The 23,311-nt window shown below is 32.2% G+C and overlaps 5 protein-coding genes and 1 long non-coding RNA gene across 6 annotated transcripts; 3 read left to right on the forward strand and 3 right to left on the reverse strand.

Annotated features, from left to right (window-relative positions):
• Window positions 1-1,649: 1,649 nt before the first annotated feature.
• LOC105628471 (E3 ubiquitin-protein ligase RSL1-like) lies at window positions 1,650-3,314 on the reverse strand. The gene is made up of 3 exons (XM_089718158.1): window positions 3,242-3,314; window positions 2,499-3,033; window positions 1,650-1,803 (listed from the first exon to the last, which is right to left on the reverse strand). Exons 1-3 carry the CDS (start codon window positions 3,312-3,314, stop codon window positions 1,665-1,667), a joined length of 747 nt encoding a protein of 248 aa, XP_089574284.1. The 3' UTR covers window positions 1,650-1,664.
• Window positions 3,315-3,683: 369 nt separating this feature from the next.
• On the forward strand, window positions 3,684-4,820 carry LOC105628371 (DNA-directed RNA polymerases II and V subunit 8A). Its single transcript, XM_037637045.2, has 4 exons — window positions 3,684-3,891; window positions 3,963-4,120; window positions 4,451-4,545; window positions 4,628-4,820. The coding sequence occupies exons 1-4, from the start codon at window positions 3,705-3,707 to the stop codon at window positions 4,740-4,742; spliced, it is 555 nt and encodes a 184-aa protein (XP_037492973.2). The 5' UTR covers window positions 3,684-3,704; the 3' UTR covers window positions 4,743-4,820.
• A 166-nt stretch (window positions 4,821-4,986) lies between these two features.
• LOC119369985 (uncharacterized) lies at window positions 4,987-6,919 on the forward strand. Its single transcript, XM_089717614.1, has 2 exons — window positions 4,987-6,404; window positions 6,814-6,919. The coding sequence occupies exons 1-2, from the start codon at window positions 5,041-5,043 to the stop codon at window positions 6,857-6,859; spliced, it is 1,410 nt and encodes a 469-aa protein (XP_089573740.1). The 5' UTR covers window positions 4,987-5,040; the 3' UTR covers window positions 6,860-6,919.
• Window positions 6,920-7,963: 1,044 nt separating this feature from the next.
• On the reverse strand, window positions 7,964-9,428 carry LOC105628298 (E3 ubiquitin-protein ligase RSL1). The gene is made up of 2 exons (XM_089725789.1): window positions 8,800-9,428; window positions 7,964-8,162 (listed from the first exon to the last, which is right to left on the reverse strand). The coding sequence occupies exons 1-2, from the start codon at window positions 9,411-9,413 to the stop codon at window positions 8,000-8,002; spliced, it is 777 nt and encodes a 258-aa protein (XP_089581915.1). The 5' UTR covers window positions 9,414-9,428; the 3' UTR covers window positions 7,964-7,999.
• A 4,872-nt stretch (window positions 9,429-14,300) lies between these two features.
• Window positions 14,301-15,380, reverse strand: LOC149498794 (E3 ubiquitin-protein ligase RSL1-like). The gene is made up of 2 exons (XM_089718165.1): window positions 14,652-15,380; window positions 14,301-14,340 (listed from the first exon to the last, which is right to left on the reverse strand). The coding sequence occupies exons 1-2, from the start codon at window positions 15,263-15,265 to the stop codon at window positions 14,301-14,303; spliced, it is 654 nt and encodes a 217-aa protein (XP_089574291.1). The 5' UTR covers window positions 15,266-15,380.
• A 3,383-nt stretch (window positions 15,381-18,763) lies between these two features.
• LOC149498795 (uncharacterized) lies at window positions 18,764-19,764 on the forward strand. The gene is made up of 3 exons (XR_016319644.1): window positions 18,764-18,963; window positions 19,040-19,538; window positions 19,623-19,764. It is a non-coding gene; the product is annotated as an uncharacterized LOC149498795 (long non-coding RNA).
• Window positions 19,765-23,311: the final 3,547 nt, after the last annotated feature.

Genomic DNA, 23,311 nt, shown 5'->3' on the forward strand with positions numbered 1-23,311 from the left:
ATAAAAGTAACAACAACAACAACAACAACAACAACAATAATAATAATAATAATAATAATAATAATAATAATAATAATAATAATAATAATAATAATAACAGTACCTAATTCATAATCTAACTATCAAATACACAAACAAATATACCAAAAATTATGTCCAAATACACATAAATCGCAAAAAAAAAAAAAAAAAAAATAGAAAAAAAAATCGCAAAATACCTCAAGCTGTGTCCAAATAGCAATGGAGTGACCGGAGGGGCTGGAGCGGCATCAACAGGGGCTGGAGCGGCGTCAGGCGAGCTGGAGCGGCGTCAGGAGGGGCTGGAGCGGCGCTGCGAACGAAAGAGAGGAGAGAAGGAGAAGAAAGAAAGAAGAAGAAAGAAGAAGGAAGGCATCTGACATTTAAAGCCCTAAAATTTGCGACCGACTGGTTGGTCGCCAATTTCATTAATATCGGTCGCAAATTTTAACTCTGCGACGTCGTTTTACTTAGCAATAAAATTGCGACCGATTTGCGACTGAAAACGTCGGTCGCAAATAATCGGTCGCAGAATTTACTCCTAAATTTGAAGCGCGCAATTTTGCGATGGACTAACACGTAGTCGCAAATCGGTCGCAAAATCGATCGCAAATCGGTCGCAAACTAAAAAATAAACTCGCGGGAATTTTTAGCGCTACAATTAGCGACTGTTTGTCCATAGGTCGCAAATCGGTCACAAAATTGCGATCGATTGTAGTCGGTTGCAAAAATCGGTCGCAAATCGGCGTTTTTTTTGTAGTGAGAGAGGAGAGTTCGGAAATATTGGCTTAAGTTCCATTTGTTTCCAAAGTAATTTTACATTTGAAAAATTTTAAAACCTTTAACTCATAACACCGTGAAAATATTTCTAATAATAAAAAATTCATATTCTAAAAATTTTATTATTAAATATGAGAAAAAAATACAAAAATAGTGGTAAATCATGAAAATCGCTGATGACTGGTGGTAGCAAATGATGATTGATGATAGTGATTACCGATGATTAATGAATTAAAAAATATGCATTTATAAAGTTATAATAAATTTATCAATGTTCAAAAAATATTTTCTTGTCTTAAAAAGGGGTAGTCATTTTCTTTAAAAATGACTTAATGTTCTTTTGACCAGCAAAATATTTTCCGTTTACTTATTTTAAACATCTCAAATAACTGAAAATTATGAAATATGTTTTCTTGTAAATTATTTTACGAAAACAAACGAAGCGTTAAAAACACATGCAAATGCATAACAAATATGCCTCGCCGTCACAATGAATCCATCATAATTTTCTCTTATAAAAAAAAAATAAATATAAAAAAAATTCAAGAAAAGAGATTATATCCCATGTAGAACTTCCTATGCAGAAATATAACAAAGGCGACCTTAGATTGCCACTGATTTTGCTTTACAAGCACAAGGAGAGGCTACCTTATAGCATGGTCAATCATTATATAAGTGGATGTGTATGCATATCACAACTGCAATGCTAATAATAATTAAAGGGGTAATTAGGAGTAATTCTACTTTCTTGAAGTAATAGAAAAGGATCATGTACAAAACTATTAGCTAAATGCCACCATGTATGTACCAAAGCTCAATGGAGAATCTTCTGTACCCATTGGCTATTTCAGCGACGGCACCTTTACTTAATGATACAGTAGAAAGCAGAAAGTAATCAACACCACCAGAAAAAAAAGCATGCAGCAAGCGTCTCCACAACACTTGTGGTTACAGGGACCTAAATGAAGCCGTCCTCCACATTGATGGCAAAATCGAACTCCGCATCTGCATTGAAAACCAAATTTACATCAAAGATATAGATTAGGGGTAATATTTATAATGATTCCTAGTTTTTTCAACCCGTCACAAGTGCCTAAATGCAGATATTTTTCCAATTCCACATTCTTTTTGACTGTTAATATTCGTGTCAAATGACAATCACTTCATCAATCATTTTATTTACAATGCTAAGCTGCCCCAAAATGATGAAAGAACTTAGGCTTAGCTAGATAGTTGCACAAGATAATGAGGACTAGCATGGCATTGATATTGCCAATAGCAGAATTTGAGATAAAAATAAGGAAAAAGTGGGCCCTAAACGGTACTGCTTAAAGGAAACCTATCACCTTCTTAACCCGTTTTACCATGTCCTTCAAAATCTGTTGAATATCTGTTAAGAATTATGAGCCACTACAAGTAATACACTTATCAATAGATTATGACCAAATCAAACCACCAAATTATTACTTTTTCTTGTAGCTTCGTAGGTATCATAATTTAAGTACACATCAGATGATGAATTTTATGCAATATATATAATTATTTGTGTAAATATACTTTAATGTGCATGTACATGTGCTGTGTGTTTTCCTATTTATATTTTGCTGTGTAAGGAAAAATGGAGGAATAAAGTAAATCACAAATTTTATTATACAGGAAAACCCACATACACACACAGAGAAGAGAGGAAGAGAGCATACTTGCATTTTATATCTCTGCAGCCACTGACTCGCTCAACAGAGTGACCACAATTGTAACATCTTGTCCACTTTTTCTCTTCTATAAGTTCCCCAACCAGAATATCATTACTATCTCTCAATTGTCCGCTCTCATTGCACTCATATCCTGCATGCCATGGAATCTTGCACCGAAAACAGAATTGTTTCTTACAGTTAGGACACTTTATTTTTTTAAGTTTATACTTGCATTCATTCAAAACCAAAGCTGAGCAATCTTGATACGGACAATAGCACCTTTCGAACCTTAAAACTATGGAATCACAGAGAAGGTCAGACCATTTTTCAAATAGGGGCTTTGAGATGATAGGCCTGCAGGAGAGATGGTCTATTGGGTGCCCACAGTTCAGCCCAGGGCATTCAATGTTTCCAGTGAAACCTTCAATTTTTACTTCGATGTACTTGGATATGCAGTCCAAGCAGAAAGAATGACTACACAAGCCACCGTTCTTAAATTTCACTTTTCTACAACCTCTCCGCAGCCAAACAGAAAGAAACACTAAGGAGATAATTAACAAAATTTCTACTATTTTTCAACTTGAAATCTATAAATTGATTTTATAAGAGATAAGTTAAATTTCCAGCATTTTCTCGGTAATCAAACAGAAACAAAAAGAAACGTCTTAGAACAAAAATTAAAGTCAGATAAGATGACATTTTTTCCCAATTTCTCAAAATTGAAAAGGGAAAATAATAATTGTAATTGCCATGTTCGGGTGGTTTTTGGTCCTTCCAGCAAAATATGCTTCCAGGAGTTCTTATCAATCCAACCAACACCATGTTGGTGAACCTTTAAAAATTTATGATATTTTTCAATCCCAGGCCTAAACATGTACAGGTAAATTATGATACACCAACAATTATGAATCAACTCCACCTGATGATATCTAAATATGCCAATAGTTTCTCCCTATCCAAGATCAGATAATGTTTAGATTCCTACATTTTACTACAATATTTATAAATTTATCATATTACCAACATTTTGATTTTAAAATTTGAAAAAATAAAAAGAAATAAGTCATAATGCACCGACTTTATCAAATTTCTTCTCAGAAAAAGTGCCTAATTACGTGGGATTTTATTAATTATTATTGTTAAGAGAGAGTTCTAACAGTAATTAAATATCTAATATACGTAAGAAAGAAAACTCCTAAACGGTTAAACCCTATGCGTCTCATCCCTCCCTGTATCTATATGTATATATATTTTTATATATTCAGGTTTCCTTCTTTTTTTGTGGATCGTTTCTCTCTCTCTCTGTTTTTTTCTCCAATTTTTGTTTGGTTACCAAGAAAATTTCAGGAAATGGAGGACATAATTATAGTTGATTCTATGGATAAAAAGTTTGATAAAGGTAAACATATTCTACTTATTTCTTTCCTTTCAATGTAAATTTTAGAAAGCTAATTTGACATGGCTGTGTAGTTTCTCGCATAGAAGCACACAGCGAGAGGCTCGAAATGCAGATTACACTTGATGTAAATACAGAGATTTATCCAATTAAAATAAAAGATAAGTTTGCTTTGCTCATTACTCCCACTCTTCATGCTGATGGAACAGGTGATACTGGCTATTACATTCAGGTAATTTTCTTTTAGAAAAATTATGATTTTATCCGTACATTTTTACATAATTAACCACTTTTCTTGGATTTTAAAAATTACACTATTTTGAAAGTAGTAAATTATGTCAAAACATAGGGACAAAAATGTAATTTTTTTCTTTTAATTTCTTTTAAATCTCAAATAATGAACTAAGAGGATAAAGTAAGGTAATTTTAAAATGCAAGGACAAGGTGTTAATTGTGCTAAAACATAGGGACAAAAATGTAGTTTCTCATTTTCCTTTTCAAATCTTCCATTTCCAACTAACATGATATAAATAATAAAAGTTCACTTGTTGTGTTTAATTAGGGTAAGGAAGGATCAATTGCAGACAAGTTTGAGTACATTATGTATGGGAAATTATACAAAATAACAGAAGAAGGTTTAGGAGCTGATGTCAAAGCGTAAGTGCTCAAAGTCTAGATCTTTTTTAATTTATTAATTTGATTTTTTATTTTTTGTTATTTTTTTTATTGTTGGACATAGGGAATTATTCATTTCATTTGGAGGTCTCCTTTTGGATATGAAGGGAAATCCAGATTATGTTACAGAGTTTCAGCTTGATCACAAGTATTACCTTTGTATGAGGAAGTTGGATTAGTCCCTTAATTAGTCTAGACTTGTGAAAACATTTGTGTTATTGGTTTATCTTAAAGGGAATTTCTTTACTTGTTTCTCAGTTAAACTTCGTACAAGCTTGGAATTGCTTTGCTCTTAGCTTATTACTCAATTAAACTTTTCACAAGTTTGGAATTTCTTATTGCCTCAATATGCTTTAATTAGCGATGAGTATTAGTAATATTTATGTTCCATTTTTGGAGAAAAAGAATAATAAATAGCTAGAATGTTTGAGTTCTTTCTGTTTCATAGGATATTTTTCCAGAAAAGAGGAAATTGTCATGGAAGAATTAAAATTAAAATCCCCATTGATCATAGCAGCAATAGATGATTCAAAATCCAATGATACAGTTGCTGCCAAATTAGCTTCATTTCTGAAATACCCTCTCGTTGATCAAAATGATATCACCAGAGCCCTTCTAAACTTAATCACACCAACCCAACTCCCTGATGAATTAACAAGCAACTTACCTTTCGAAGCTGTTTGTCAAATCACTTCAACCCAACTCGGTTTGAATATCAATCTTGTCCTCAATCTTGCGCTCTCCCACAGTACTCATCTCAAAAAATTGGTAGAATTGGCAAGTTCAAGAAAAGCTCATTTGATCATCATGGAATGCGGAACCCAGAATAATAATAATCTCGGTTATGATATTGAGCGAGTGCCAAAGATTAGAGTTGATAAAAATTCACTTGATGTCCAGAAAATTGTGTCTGAAATGTTCATTTTACTGGAGAAAAAGGATAAAGATGATGCAAGGGAGACTGAGAGCCTGGAAAAAAGCAACATCAGACAACCGACAAATGATCACTTGCATGTGTTGAACTTTTATGAGCAGCAGAAAAACATTGAATTTGAATGCAGAAGATGCTCAGGACCCTGTGATGGCACTTTCTATAAATGCGAAGATTGCGATGAATTTACCCTTCACAAAGTTTGTGCAGAGTCTGCTTCAAAAGTAAGTGACTGTCCTCCTTTTCTGAGAAGTGTTAAAACTAATCATTATGACTTCCCAAAAACATATAAATGCAAGAACTGCCAAAAAGTCTCATATGATTGTTACGATTGCCTATTCGGAACCCATCTCCGCAATGAATTCTTGCCAACAATTCTTCATAGTAGACACCATTATCATCGACTTAATCTCACTGTCATTCCCTTCAGATACAATTACCAATATCTCTGTAACTTCTGCGAGAAAGTGGGTAGCTCAGTTAGCTATAAGTGTTATGAATGCAATTATGATGTTCATGTCGATTGCATTTTACCAAAAGCCATTAAGACGAAAAATGGTGAACACATTTTCGGCCTTAGATCACGGAATTCCGATGTAGCTGCGGCTTATTATCATTGTGATATTTGCCACCAAGATATAGAAAGAGGTCAATTGTACTATGCGTGTCATGAACGTCGTTTTGAATTTGTAGACATTCATTCCATGTGCATGCCTATTGAAAGCCAAGCCATTGATGCTATTATTACCAGGAAAATGTTAATCAAACAAGAATTGAAGACACAAGGGCTTGATAATTTGAATGATGAGAGATTAAGGAATATTTTAAGGAAATTTGATGAGGATAAGGATAAGATTGTCAGCCAGGCTGAGTTAAGGAAAACTCGTCATTACATGTACGTGCGTAAATGGTAAGCTACTCGGACAATTGCTTCAGCCATGTTGAAAGATAAAATTGATTTTTGGCAAAATGCGTAAATTTAACCTTAAATTTTGACCGATTATCCTTGTAGTTCCTGAATTTTACTACGATTCTAATCAATTTTGACCTAACATTTCACATTTCAATAATAGCTATGTCATTGGCTAAAATAAATTATCTTTGTAGATGTTCGATAATGATACTACACTTTTACATTTCATCTTAGAAAGAGACGTGATTATTGTTGAAATGTGAAAATACAGGATCTATAAAGGTCATGGGGCACAAGGATAATCGTCAAAATTACATGGTCAAATTTATACGTTACGCCATTGATTTTTTTCATTTAAAAGAATAAACTAAAACATGTTTTCTTTCCTTTTTTTTTTTTTTTTCAGGGGCTCTCTCTATCCTTTGATCAGTGGTAGCTTTGATCCCATGTAGAACTTCCTATGCAATATATATAATTATTTGTGTAAAAAATCAATAAAAGAGATTATATCACATGTAGAACTTCCTATGCAGAAATATAACAAAGGCAACCTTAGATTGCCATCTGATTTTGCTCTACAAGCGCACGAAACAGCTACCTTATAGCATGGTCAATCATTTTATAAGTGGATGTGTATGCATATCACAACTGCAATGCTAATAATAATTAAAGGGGCTTAAAAATGACTTAATGTTCTTTTAACCAGGAAAATATTTTCCGTTGACTTATTTTCTTGAACATCCCAAATAACTGAAAATTATGAAAAATGTTTTCTTATAAATTATTTTACGAAAACAAACGAAGCCTTAAAAATACATACAAATGCATAACAAAGATGCCTCGCCATCACAATGAATCCATCATAATTTTCTCTTATCAAAAAAAAAAAAAAAAAAATTAAATATAAAAAAAAATTCAACAAAAGAGATATATCGCATGAATTTGTGGTAATGATTACAGATAATTAATAAATTAAAAAATAAGCATTTACAAAATTATAATAAATTTGTCAATATTCAAAAAAATATTTTCTTCTCTCAAAAAGGGGAAGTCATTTTCTTTAAAAATGACTTAAATGTTCTTTTGACCAGAAAAGTATTTTCCGTTAGAATTATTTTCTTGAACATTCCAAACACTGAAAACTAAGAAAAATGTTTTCTTATAAATTATTTTACCGAAACAAACGAAGCCTTAGAAATATATGCAAATGCATAACAAAGATGCCTCGCCATCACAATGAATCGATCATAATTTTCTCTTATCAAAAACAAAAAATTAAATATAAGAAAAAAATCAATAAAAGAGATTATATCACATGTAGAACTTCCTATGCAGAAATATAACAAAGGCAACCTTAGATTGCCATCTGATTTTGCTCTACAAGCGCAAGGAGAGGCTACCTTAGAGCATGGTCAATCATTATATAAGTGGATGTGTATGCATAATACAACTGCAATGCTAATAATAATTGAAGGGGTAATTAGTAGTAATTCTACTTTCTTGAAGTAATAGAAAATTCATGTACAAAACTATTAGCTAAATGCCACCATGTATGTACCAAAGCTCAATGGAGAAACTTCTGTACCCATTGGCTATTTCAGCGACAGCAGTTTTACTTGATGATATAGTAGAAAGCAGAAAGTAATCAACACCACCAGAAAAAATAGCATGCAGCAAGCGTCTCCACAACACTTGTGGTTACAGGGACCTAAATGAAGCCGTCTTCCACATTGATGGCAAAATCGAACCGCGCATCTGCATTGAAAACCAAATTTACATCAAAGATATAGATTAGGGGTAATATATATAATGATTCCTAGTTTTTTCAACCCGTCAAAACTGCCTAAATGCAGATATTTTTCCAATTCCACATTCTTTTTGACTGTTAATATTCGTGTCAAATGACTATCACTTCATCAATCATTTTATTTCCAATGCTAAGCTGCTCCAAAATGATGAAAGAACTTAGGCTTAGCTAGATAGTTGCACAAGATAATAAGGCCTAGCATGGCATTGATATTGCCAATAGCAGAATTTGTGATAAAAAATTAGGAAAAAGTGGGCCCTAAACAGTACTGCTTATGGGAAACCTGTCAACTTCTTAACCCGTTATTACCATGTCAATAGATTGTGACCAAATCAAACCACCCAATCATTAGTTTTTCTTGTAGCTTCGTAGGAATCATAATTTAAGTACACATCAGATGATGAATTTTATGCAGTATATATAATTATTTGTGTAAATATACTTTAATGAGCATGTACGGTTGCTGTGTGTTTTCCTTTTTATATTTTGCTGTGTAAGGAAAAATGGAGGAATAAAGTACATCACAAATTTTATTATACAGGAAAACCCACATACACACACAGAGAAGAGAGGACGAGAGCATACTTGCATTTTATATCTCTGCACCCACTGACTCGCTCAACAGAGTGACCACAATTGTAACATCTTGTCCACTTTTTCTCTTCTATAAGTTCCCCAACCAGAATATCATTACTATCTCTCAATTGTCCGCTCTCATTGCACTCATATCCTGCATGCCATGGAATCTTGCACCGAAAACAGAATTGTTTCTTACAGTTAGGACACTTTATTTTTTTAAGTTTATACTTGCATTCATTCAAAACCAAAGCTGAGCAATCTTGATACGGACAAGAGCACCTTTCGAACCTTAAAACCATGGAATCACAGAGAAGGTCAGACCATTTTTCAAATAGTGGCTTTGAGATGAAAGGCCTGCACGAGAGAGGGTCTATTGGGTGCCCACAGTTCAGTCCAGGGCATTCAATGTTTCCAGTGAAACCTTCAACTTTTACTTCGATGTACTTGGATATGCAGTCCAAGCAGAAAGGATGATTACACAAGCCACCATTCTTAAATTTCCTGTCTGATAGGTTTGGTTCAATGCATAAATCACATGTAAAGTTTGAATCTTCTTCTTGTTGCTGTTCTTGTTCTCCTACCCTGTCTGTTCCTCGGGGCTTTTGCAGCTTGTTTCCCATTTATGATCTGCCTTCTGCTTACGAAACTCAGATCAGCGTCCTGCGTTAGCCTTCCTACTTCTGAGATTGCAATTGGAACTCCTAATTTGGGCTGATATGATAATCTCTCAACTTCAGAGCTGCACCAGGTCATTCATTGCAGTTGTTTAAAACAATCACATTGCACCAATTGCACCCAGAAAAAATTGACATAGATGCATTTCCCTAAGTGAACTTATTTGCAAATCTTCAAATCCACGCTTGTAGAAATCTAAAGAAAAGAAAGGGTTAAAAAAATTCAAGTTCAATGCTAACTAAGTAACTATTAAAAAAGAAGGTTGGAAGGAAGGACATGAAAGAAGAAATAAAAAAAAAAAAAGTGTTATCTTTGCTTTGTATATAATATGGCAGCAGAAGTAAAAAAAAAATAAAGTGGTGTCAAACACGAGAGATAAGAGAGAATATTCTTTCATCGTTTAAGGTACTTTTATAGTGGAGCAGTTGTATTTTCAATGTGCCTCATTGCATCATCTCTTGAAGGAAACAACTCTGTTAGACATACACTAAGTTCAACTCAACACTCACAAACAAATCTAGTGAACAAAAAAGGAAAAAGGTAGCAGTAATAACTAACAATGACAAAGTCACACCCAAACTCAACTAAACCTCAATCCAACAATTGGGGTCCACTACACGAATCATATTTCCTCCATTCAGTCTAACTAACAAACACAAAATCATACTAGATAAAACAGTTAGCTTAGTGGTGATAAGATGAGTGCACTACCTCAATTGTTTTCTTGAATCCAACCATCTGATTGTAATCAAACATTTGCTAAACCCAACAGTTTTCTTCAGGAAAAGTTTGTAAGACTCCATTGGCCAATTCAATCAAAAACTGAACAGAAATTTCAACCCAACATTTACGCCATTGTAATCTCAGTAAAAAATAAATACAAATAGCAGTTGAACTTCTAAAATCCTAAATCCTGATATTTGTATTTTCAATTTCTTTACTCTTCTACATTTCTTCTATCAAATGGATGCAGAGGTTAAAAGAGAAAATTTACAATTCAATTTCCAGTATTTCCTACTAATAAAATTCAACTTCCGTCCAAGACTATATGCGACTGAAATTTCTTTCACTTCAACGCATTTTCCCAACAATCAATCAGCATTTCTCAACAACCAAACAGAAACATATAACAAAGTATTTAGTATACTAAAAAGTATACACTATGGAGTAATTTCTAGTATCTTCAACCCACAAAAATCTCTTTAATTTCCAGCAATAGCAATTAGAAGAAGCAAAAAAAGGAAGTGGAAATCTCAGCAGTTGAGTTTCCAGCATTTGTAAACTAACAACCTATTTTACTAATATTTTTCACTTTTCTACAACCTCTCCGCAGCCAAACAGAAAGAAACATTAAGGAGATAATTAACAAAATTTCTACTATTTTTCAACTTAAAATCTATAAATTGATTTTATAAGAGATAAGTTAAATTTCCAGCATTTTCTCGGGAATCAAACAGAAACAAAAAGAAACGTCTTAGAACAAAAATTAAAGTCAGATAAGATGACATTTTTTCCCTATTTCTCAAAATTGAAAAGGGAAAATAATAATTGTAATTGCCATGTTCGGGTGGTTTTTGGTCCTTCCAGCAAAATATGCTTCAAGGACTTCTTATCAATCCAACCAACACCATGTTGGTGAACCTTTAAAAATTTCTGATATTTTCCAATCCCAGGCCTAAACATGTACAGGTCAGTTATGATACACCAACAATTATGAATGAACTCCACCTGATGATATCTAAATATGCTAATAGTTTCTCCCTATCCACCAACCAACCCAACTGACCGAGAAAGAAGTTCTACTTCTTTCAGCTAAGGAATAGCGAGATGCAAAATATGCTAATAGGCATAAGGATAATCGTTAAAAGTACATGGTCAAATTTATGCATTACACCATTGATTTTTTTCATTTACAAGAATCAGCTAAGGCTTATTTTCTTTCTTTCTTTTTTTTTTTTTTTTTTTTTTTTTTTTTTTTGTCCAGGGGCTTTGACTATCCATATGACGCATGATTTCATGGTAATTTTAGATTAATATGATAAGTATTTTATTTTATTTTGTATGGCTAAAAGCCGAGTTAATGGAGTTAGAAATGTTGTTTCACTAGGAAGTGACGAAAAAAAAAAAGGAAAGAAGAAGAAAAGAAGCAAGAAGAAGAATCTGAAAGAAAGCCACGCCATTGATGCTATTATTACTGGGAAAATTTTAGTCAGATCTGATGTGCTTACAGATAGGCGGTTGAATCCTGGTATATTAAGGAAAATGTTAATCAGATATGTGAATACGGATAGGCGGTTGAATCCTGAGATATTTCAGATATTAAGGAAAATGTTATTCAGATATTTGAATACAGATAGGCGGTTGAATCATGAGATATTAAGGAAAATTTCAAGGAAATTTGATGAGTATAAGGATAAGATTATCAGCCAGGCTGGGACAAGGAATATTGGTTCTTTCTTTGAATACTTGGATGGATGGTAAGCTACTTGGACAATTGCTTCAGCCATGTTGAAAGTAAAAATTGATTTTTAGCAAAATGCGTAAATTTCATCTTGAATTTTAACCGATTATCCTTGTGGCCCTCCAAACTGTTCAAATCAATTAAGACCTTATATTTCACATTTCAGTAATAGCTATATCATTCGCCAAAATAAAATATTTTTGTAGATGTTTAATAATGATCTTACAGTTTCACATTTCATTTTGGAGAGAGACATAACTACTATTCAAATGTTAAAATACAGTATCATGATGTATTCCCTATAAAATTTATGGGGTATAAGGATAATCGTTGAAAGTACATGGTCAAATTTATGCATTACGCCATTGATTTTTTTCATTTAAAAGAATCAGCTAAAACTTGTTTTCTTTCCTTTTTTTTTTTTCAGCGGCGTTGACCATCTATTTAACGAATAATTTCATGGAAATTTTAGATTAATATGATAAATATTTTATTTTATTTTCTATGGCTATAGGCCATATTAATGGAGTCAGAAATGTTGTTTCACCAGACAAAAAAAAAAAAAAAAAAGAAAAAAAAAAAAAAGGAAAGGAGAAGAAAAGAAGCAAGGAAGAAGAATCTGAAAGAAAGCAAGGATCAGTAATGTGATTTGGGGAATTGAATTGAGCTTGTAAAAATAGCCACAAGGCTTGATTTGTCAAACAATAATTGGGGTATTTGCAATTGAAAGCCAAATTCAATATCTTAATTTCCAAATCTCTTCAAAAATCAGTAACAAATCTGTGCATATAACTTGTGTAAGAAAGTGAGTTTCGTATAAAAATCCTCAAGTGATAACCTAAAACTATGCCATTGCGGGGGTCATAAGGCATAGAAAATGAAATTGATAGACCAAAGTGTTCATGTGAAAATCTATGCTTCGACGAATTCCATCTCAATTAGTAGAATAGACAGTTTAAATTTCAACAGCGGACTCTTAAGCCCTGGGTTCTCTAAATTGATTGTTGATTAGTGGAATAGGTTTGATCCCATTTAGTGGGAAGAATATTCGAGAGGAGAGTTCGGAAATGTTGCCTTAAGTTCCATTTGTTTCCAAAGTAATTTTACATTTGAAAAATTTTAAAACCTTTAATTCATAACACCGTGAAAATATTTCTAATAACAAAATTTTGTATTCTAAAAATTTTATTATTAAATATGAGAAAAAAAATACAAAACTAATGGTAAATTATGAAAATCGCTAATGAATGGTGGTACCAAATGATGATTAATAATAGTGATTACCGATGATTAATGAATTAAAAAATATGCATTTATAAAGTTATAATAAATTTATCAATGTTTAAAAAAAATTTTCTTGTCTTAAAAAGGGGTAGTCATTTTCTTTAAAAATGAGTTAATGTTCTTTTGACCAGGAAAATATTTTCCGTTCACTTATTTTCTTAAACATCCCAAATAACTGAAAATTATGAAAAATGTTTTCTTGTAAATATTTTTTTTATAAAGCTTGAAGTTGATTTGAGAAAAACATTTCCCAGAAATTGTGATAATAAATAGTAAAGTTTAAGGTGAAATTTTGTTATACGAAAGATCAATTCTTTTATACATGTATAAATATTTAATGATGTATCGTTGAATTAGCCGTTCAGCAAAAAATTAAACGGAACTATTAAACTAATTGTAAGAATGTTTTTTAAATTGATTGGTTGCTGAGCGTGTAAAACAAAATCCATTAAATTTATAAATAAATAAAAAAGAGAAATAATTGCTGACAGTATTATATGCTAGCTGTTTATTTTATTTTACTTTGTCTTGGGTTGTGGTTGTAGACATGGATGGATGGGAGGCTTTGTCACGGATTTGAAAACAATATTTCGTCACCACCTCCTTTCGGCCGTGTCTTTTCTCGCACTAATTTCTTCTCTCCACTGCCAATATTATATATGTAAAACAAAATTTATACATGCATCTCTTCTAAAACAATTTCATTTTTTTTTATTTATTTATATTTTAGTAAAAATGGTCAAAGGGATTGGATCCCCAATAAATTAGTAAAAGATTTTAACTTTGTTTGTAAATATTTTTTCACAGTCTGAAAGACTGAGAACAAAAACACAATTTTTATTCCTCTTGTCAAAATTTGTTATCAATTCCAACCAAATTTGTTTAAAAATTCACTATTTTTGTAAGGCCAATAAGTATGAGCTTTTCCAAAATTAGTGTTGAACCCATAAAAAGAACTTATATTGCCAAAATCTATATCTACTGGACGTAATAAGAGTACTCATAATTTTTCCCAAGATCTGATATTAATAATGGTAGTGCCAAATGGGCCCTAAACAGTACTGCTTAAAAGAAACCTGTCACCTTCTTAATCCGTTTTACCATATCCTTCAATATCTGTTGAACATCTGTTAAAAATTATGAGCCAACACAAGTAATACACTTACCAATAGATTATGACCAAATCAAACCACCAAATCATTAGTTTTTCTTGTAGCTTCATAGGTATCATAATTTAAGTACACATCAGATAATGAATTTATATGCAATATATATAATTATTTGTGTAAATATAATTTAATGTGCATGTACGTGTGCTGTGCGTTTTCCTATTCATATTTTGCTGTGTAAGGAAAAATGGAGGAATAAAGTAAATCACAAATTTTATTATACAGGAAAACCCACATACACACACAGAGAAGAGAGGAAGAGAGCATACTTGCATTTTATATCTCTGCACCCACTGACTCGCTCAACAGAGTGACCACAATTGTAACATCTTGTCCACTTTTTCTCTTCTATAAGTTCCCCAACCAGAATATCATTACTATCTCTCAATTGTCCACTCTCATTGCACTCATATCCTGCATGCCATGGAATCTTGCACCGAAAACAGAATTGTTTCTTACAGTTAGGACACTTTATTTTTTTAAGTTTATACTTGCATTCATTCAAAACCAAAGCTGAGCAATCTTGATACGGACAATAGCACCTTTCGAACCTTAAAACCATGGAATCACAGAGAAGGTCAGACCATTTTTCAAATAGTGGCTTTGAGATGATAGGCCTGCACGAGAGAGGGTCTATTGGGTGCCCACAGTTCAGTCCAGGGCATTCAATGTTTCCGGTGAAACCTTCAACTTTTACTTCAATGTACTTGGATATGCAGTCCAAGCAGAAAGGATGATTACACAAGCCACCATTCTTAAATTTCCTGTCTGATAGGTTGGGTTCAATGCATAAATCACATGTAAAGTTTGAATCTTCTTCTTGTTGCTGTTCTTGTTCTTCTACCCTGTCTGTTCCTCGGGGCTTTTGCAGCTTGTTTCCCATTTATGATCTGCCTTCTGCTTACGAAACTCAGATCAGCGTCCTGCGTTAGCCTTCGTACTTCTGAGATTGCAATTGGAACTCCTAATTTGGGCTGATATGATAATCTCTCAACTTCAGAGCTGCACCAGGTCATTCATTGCAGTTGTTTAAAACAATCACATTGCACCAATTGCATGTGACAGCCTTCTGAATCGAATCAATGCATTTAGAGAGTCGAGTCGAGTCGGGCCGAACCAGAATCCGGTTCGAGCCATTAGAGTCTAGAGTGGGATAGAATGGGATTTATATTAAATAATTAAAAGAATTGGATTTAATTGAATTAAACATAAAGATTTAGACTCAATTGAAATAAAAGTATAAGGATTAGGACCTATTTGAAATAAAGTATAAGGTTTAGGTATTAAATTATTAAATATTGAAAATTTAGGTACTATTTGATAATTTTTAACATAATATCAGATATAGATTCAGAGTTTTACGTGAAAATTCTATTTCACTTTACATTCTCCATCTTCTCCTTTGTATTCCTCAATTTTTCTTTTTTTCTTCACTAACCCTTACTTTCTACCTTCATATTCAACCTTACTTAGGACTAAGAATGTTATTCAAGTATTAAATTCAACCTATTACTATATCCAAGTAAGTTGAATTTCATAATTTAGTGATATTTTGGATTATAAATGGGATCATAATAAAATGTTATTATGTATAGGAGAGGTGAGCTCAAAGTTAGAAGAAAAAGGAAGCTAAGAAGAATGTTTAAAGCTTTTTGGTTGAAGGTTTGATATCTCTTTTAATTTAATGAATGTTTTGTATATTTTTGCATGGTATTATGTGTAGTGTGATGATATTGATAAGATATGTTGCTGAAATATTGAGTTATAGGTCTAAGAATGTTGGTAAAGCATGGAATGAATTGAATAAATGAATTGGATATTGATTTCATACTTGAAAAACTGACCAGTAAATTCAACTTAAAGTTGAACTTATTTAACGATGGAATTAGGAAGTGGTATAAAAGAGTTATTTGTTTCTTTATGTTTTAGCTGTCCATGAGCTCTGAAATCATCTAAATTGGACTTATAAATTGAAAGACATGACCAAAATGGTACGAACTGTATAGGTTGAAAACCAAAAGCTGGGTAGACTGAAGTTACTACTTTAGCTCAATATTTGACTGTTTTACCAACATATTTAAGAGATGTAATAGAAGACATATTTGTATCCTAATGTGTTATCTAATTATAGAATTTAGAATGACCTTAATTAGACTTATGAAGAAAGAGTTATGTTAGAATTTGTGAAACATGGACAGGCTGCCCTAACAGATTTCAAGGCTACATTAGAAATGATGTTGGGATTCATATGCAGATGCATTCAGCCTACGATTATTACTGAATTTAATCTTATGAGCTAACTTGAATTAAAATCAAGAATTTCCTTAATTTGAATTGTATAAATTAAGTTACATAAAAATTAGTAAGAATTGCGTCGCGGGTACAACAAGCAGATTATTTCCATGCAAGTTACGTTACATGTAAGTTATCAATTGTTTGTATTATTACTCATTAGATATTACTTGTATTTAAATCCTCTTAAAGTATGAAACAGATTAGAAACATACAGAGTGAGACAGCATACAGGTAAACAATAATTTAATATGTTTATTGTATTATTGAAATACAGATAATATGCTCCACTGAGGTTAGGTAGAAACCGCGTAGATAAGGCTATGTCGCGACATAGGATAGCAGATCTACGCCTCATACAGTTTGATATTCCAGCTATAGGCCGTTGAGTGGATATGATTATATTCGGGTCATAGCAGCCCAACCATACAGTATTCATCCAGTTTCATACAGTTCTTCTTATCACTTAAGTTTCACTGTAACCTTATGGAGTCATACAGTTATGAGATTGTATTATTTATAAATTATACTATGTTTAATAAAAGTTGCATAATTCATACAACATAATGAATAGCAGGTAAGATCATGAAAGTATAATGATAAATGTTATTACATGTCTATTTATTTATTTCTTGTTAAGTTGAAATATTCACTGAACTTTATTTGCTCAGCGAGTTACCTATTTTAACTCGCAGGTTATAGGTCTGGACCGTAGAGAGTCATCTTTTCAACTGCTACAGTTCATCTTTTGAAGACCCAATCTTCAGGGTAGTTACACATTTTGATATTTTAGTTCTGTATATACTTATCATGGCATGTACAGGGCACATAGTTGAGCCCATTTCATTTTGGAAAATAGTATAATGTCTTGTAAATATTAAGTAAATATCTGTATAGAAATGATGTATAAAGCAACAGTAGGACATAATATTTAGCATACAGGATGATATAAGCATGACAGGATATAAGTTCAATCAGATTGTAGCATCTCAACACGGTTCGTTCGGGTTATCGGGTGGACCGGGAAGGGATGCTACATTGCACCCATAAAAAATTGACATAGATGCATTTCCCTAAGTGAACTTATTTGCAAATCTTCAGATCCACGCTACGCTTGTAGAAATCTAAAAAAAAAAGAAAAAAAGAAAGGGTTAAAAAAATTCAAGTTCAATGCTAAACTAAGTAACTATTAAAAAAGAAGGTTGGAAGGAAGGACATGAAAGAAGAAATTTAAAAAAAAAAAAAAAAAGTGTGTTACCTTTGCTTTGTATATAATGTGGCAGCAGAAGTAAAAAAATCATAAAGTCGTGTGAAACACCAGAGATAAGAGAGACTATTCTTTCATCGTTTAAGGTACTTTTATAGTGGAGCAGTTGTATTTTAAATATGCCTCATTGCATCATCTCTTGAAGGAAACAACTCTGTTAGACATACACTACGTTCAACTCAACACTCACAAACAAACTAGTGATGTATGAGTTTTTTCGTTTCCATTTCATGGACTTGAAACTTTCTAGCTTTTTCATGGCTATATTTGCTGATGTGTGAATGTTTGCCTCAAGGGCAATTTGAAGTATCAGATACTGATGTTAATATGCTTCCCGGAGTTCTTATCAACCCAACCAACACCATGTTGGTGAACCTTTAAAAATTTATGATATTTTTCAATCCCAGGCCTAAACATGTACAGGTCAATTATGATACACCAACAATTATGAATCAACTCCACCTGATGATATCTAAATATGCCAATAGTTTCTCCCTATCCACCAACCAACCCAATTGACCGAGAAAGAAGTTCCACTTCTTTCAGCTAAGGAATAGCGAGATGCAAGCTAAGGAATAGCGAAGCAGATCTTTCATGATTAGATAATGTTTAGATTCCCACATTTTACTACAATATTTATAAATTTATCATATTACCAACATTTTGATTTTAAAATTTGAAAAAATAAAAAGAAATAAGTCATAATGCACCGACTTTATCAAATTTCTTCTAAGAAAAAAGTGCCTAATTAAGTGGGATTTTATTAATTATTATTGTTAAGAGTTCTAACAGCGATTAAATATAATATTCGTAAGAAAGAAAACTCCTAAACGGTTAAACCCTATGCGTCTCATCCCTCCCTGTCTCTATATGTATATATATTCTCAGGTTTCCTTCTTTTTTGTGGTTCGTTTCTCTCTCTCTCTCTGTTTTTTCTCCAATTTTTGTCTGTTTACCAAGAAAATTTCAGGAAATGGAGGACATAATTGTAGTTGATTCTATGGATAAAAAGTTTGATAAAGGTAAACATATTCTACTTATTTCTTTCCTTTCCTTTCAGTGTAAATTTTAGAAAGCTAATTTGAAATGGCTGTGTAGTTTCTCGCATAGAAGCACATGGCGAGAGGTTCGACATGCAGATTACACTTGATGTAAAACAGAGATTTATCCAATTAAAATAAAAGATAAGTTTGCTTTGCTTATTACTCCCACTCTTCATGCTGATGGAACAGGTTAATTATGTCAAAACATAAGAACAAAAATGTAATTTTTTTTTAATTTCTTATATATATAAGGTAAGTCCTGCTAATTTTACTAGAGTACCTAAATCTCAAATAATGAACTAGGAGGATAAAGTAAGGTAATTTTAAAATGCAAGGACAAAGTGTTAATTATGCTATAACATAGGGATAAAAATGTAATTTCGCATTTTCTTTTTCAAATCTTCCATTTCCAACTAACATGATATAAATAATAAAATTTCACTTGTTCTGTTTAATTAGGGTAAGGAAGGATCAATTGCAGACTAATATGAGTACATTATGTATGGGAAATTATACAAAATAACAGAAGAACGTTCAGGAGCTGATGTTAAAACGTAAGTGCTCAAAGTCTAGATCTTTTTTAATTGATTGATTTGATTTTTTTATTTTTTGTTATTTTTTTTTATTGTTGGACATAGGTAATTATTCATTTCATTTGGAGGTCTCCTTTTGGATCACATGTATTACCTTTGTATGAGGAAGTTGGATTAGAACTTTAATTGCATATATAGTCCCTTAATTGGTCTAGATTTGTGAAAACATTTGTGTTATTGGTTTATCTTAAAGGGAATTTCTTTGCTTATTTCTCAGTTAAACTTCATACAAGCTTGGAATTGCTTTGCTCTTAGCTTATTACTCAATTAAACTTTTCACAAGTTTGGAATTTCTTATTGCCTCAATATGCTTTAATTTGTGATGAATATTTGTAATATTTAGGTTCCATTTTTGGAGAAAAAGAATGATAAATAGCTAGAATGTTTGAGTTCTTTCTGTTTCATAGGATATTTTTCCAGAAAAAAGGAAATTATTATGGAAGAATTAAAATTAAAATACCCATTGATCATAGCAGTAATAGATGATTCAAGATGATTCAAAATCCAATGATACAGTTGCTGCCAAATTAGCTTCATTTCTGAAATACCCTCTCATTGATCAAAATGATATCACCAGAGCCCTTCTAAACTTAATCGCACCAACCCAACTCCCTGATGAATTAACAAGCAACTTACCTTTCGAAACTGTTTGTCAAATCACTTCAACCCAACTCGGTCTGAGTATGAATCTTGTCCTCAATCTTGCGCCCTCCCACAGTACTCATCTCAAAAAATTGGTAGAATTGGCAAGTTCAAGAAAAGCTCATTTGATCATCATGGAATGCGGATCCCAGAATAATAATAATCGCGGTTATGACATTGAGCGAGTGCCAAAGATTAGAGTTGATAAAAATTCACTTGATGTGCAGAAAATTGTGTCCGAAATGTTCATTTTACTGGAGAAAAAGGATGAAGATGATGCAAGGGAGACTGAGAGCCTGGAAAAAAGCAACATCAGACAACCGACAAATGATCACTTGCATGCGTTGAACTTTTATGACCAGCAGGAAAACATTGAATTTGAATGTAGAAGATGCTCAAGGCCCTGTCGTGGCACTTTCTATAAATGCGAAGATTGCGATGAATTTACCCTTCACAAAGTTTGTGCAGAGTCTGCTTCAAAAGTAAGTGACTGTCCTCCTTTTCTGAGAAGTGTTAAACCTAATCACTGTGACTTCCCAAAAACATATAAATGCAAGAACTGCCAAAAATTCTCATGTGATTGTTACGATTGCCTATTCGGAACCCATCTCAGCCATGAATTCTTGCCAACAATTCTTCATAGTAGACACCATTCTCATCCACTAAATCTCACCGTCATTCCCTTCAGATACAATTACCAATATCTCTGTAACTTCTGTGAGAAAGTGGGTAGCTCAGTTATAAGTGTTATGAATGCGATTATGATGTTCATGTCGATTGCATTTTACCAAAAGCCATTAAGACGAAAAATGGTGAACACATTTTTGGCCTTAGATCACGGAATTCCTACGTAGCTAAGGCTTATTATCATTGTTATATTTGCGAACAAGATATAGAAAGAGGTCAATTGTACTATGAGTGATGAATATGGTTTTATTGTAGACATTCATTCCAAGTGCATGCCTATTGAAAGCCAAGCCATTGATGCTATTATTACTGGGAAAATTTTAGTCAGATCTGATGTGCTTACAGATAGGCGGTTGAATCCTGGGATATCAAGGAAAATGTTAATCAGATATGTGAATACGGATAGGCGGTTGAATCCTGAGATATTTCAGATATTAAGGAAAATGTTATTCAGATATTTGAATACAGATAGGCGGTTGAATCATGAGATATTAAGGAAAATTTCAAGGAAATTTGATGAGTATAAGGATAAGATTATCAGCCAGGCTGGGTCAAGGAATATTGGTTCTTTCTTTGAATACTTGGATGGATGGTAAGCTACTTAGACAATTGCTTCAGCCATGTTGAAAGTAAAAATTGATTTTTAGCAAAATATGTAAATTTCATCTTGAATTTTAACCGATTATCCTTGTGGCCCTCCAAACTGTTCAAATCAATTAGGACCTTATATTTCACATTTCAGTAATAGCTATATCATTCGCCAAAATAAAATATCTTTGTAAATGTTTAATAATGATCTTACAGTTTCACATTTCATTTTGGAGAGGGACATAACTACTATTCAAATGTTAAAATACAGTATCATGATGTGTTCCCTATAAAATTTATGGGGTATAAGGATAATCGTTGAAAGTACATGGTCAAATTTATGCATTACGCCATTGATATTTTTCATTTAAAAGAATCAGCTAAAACTTGTTTTCTTTCCTTTTTTTTTCAGCGGCGTTGACCATCTATTTAACGAATAATTTCATGGTAATTTTAGATTAATATGATAAATATTTTATTTTATTTTCTATGGCTATAAGCCATATTAATGGGGTCAGAAATGTTGTTTCACCAGACAAAAGAAAAAAAAAAAAAAAAGAAAAAAAAAAAAAAGGAAAGGAGAAGAAAAGAAGCAAGGAAGAGGAATCTGAAAGAAAGCAAGGATCAGTAATGTGATTTGGGGAATTGAATTGAGCTTGTAAAAATAGCCACAAGGCTTGATTTGTGAAACAATAATTGGGGTATCTGCAATTGAAAGCCAAATTCAATAGCTTAATTTCCAAATCTCTTCAAAAATCAGTAACAAATCTGTGCATATAACTTGTGTAAGAAAGTGAGTTTCCGTATAAAAATCCTCAAGTGATAACCTAAAAATATGCCATTGCGGGTCATAAAGCATAGAAAATGAAATTGATAGACCAAAGTGTTCATGTGAAAATCTATGCTTCGACGAATTCCATCTCCATTAGTAGAATAGACAGTTTAAATTTCAACAGCGGGCTCTTAAGCCCTGGGTTCTCTAAATTGGTTGGTCATTAGTGGAATAGCTTTGATTCCATTTAGTGGGAAGAATATTAGAGAGGAGAGCCCTCAAATGTTGGCTTAAGTTTGATTTGTTTCCAAAAAATAATTTTACCTTCAAAAAATTTTAAAATGTTTAACTCATTACACCGTGAAACTATTTCTAATAATAAAAATTTCGTATTCTAAAAATTTTATTATTAAATATGAGAAAAAAATACAATAATAATAATAAATCATGAAAATGGCTGATGATTGGTGTTAGCAAATAATGATTCATGGTAGTGATTATTATCGATGATTGATAAATTAAAAAAACATGCATTTACAAAGTTATAATAAATTTATCAATATCTGAAAAATATTTTCTTCTCTTGAAAAGGGAAAATCATTTTCTTTAAAAATAACTTAATGTTCTTTTGACTAGAAAAATATTTTCCGTTGATTTATGTTTTTAAACATCGTAACTTAATGTAATATTTCATATTAATATTAATGGATTATACTTTTCAAGGAAAAAAAAAAACACTAAACAGAAACGGTCAAAGTCAAAATATATTAGAGTCAAATATTTAAGTATTAATTATTGAATTACCAATTGATAATGTATTTGAAAAATGTGATAAATAGCATCCAAAGAATTAGGTCCTGCGCTATAAGCTGGTCAATTACTAAAGTTTTACAAATCAATGTTATAAAAGTCAAGTTTTACAAATGCAATATAATCCAATTTTTAATTTGCTAATATCATTTTGTGTCTTTAATGGGAAGTACAATGCGAAGCAGACAGGCTAATTGCTAGCATTCTGTTCAAATATTTATCTAATTCTGATGCT

Source organism: Jatropha curcas, chromosome 1, assembly GCF_041381405.1.
Source record: "Jatropha curcas cultivar XTBG-Jc1 chromosome 1, XTBG_Jcur_1.0, whole genome shotgun sequence".
NCBI lineage: Eukaryota > Viridiplantae > Streptophyta > Magnoliopsida > Malpighiales > Euphorbiaceae > Jatropha > Jatropha curcas.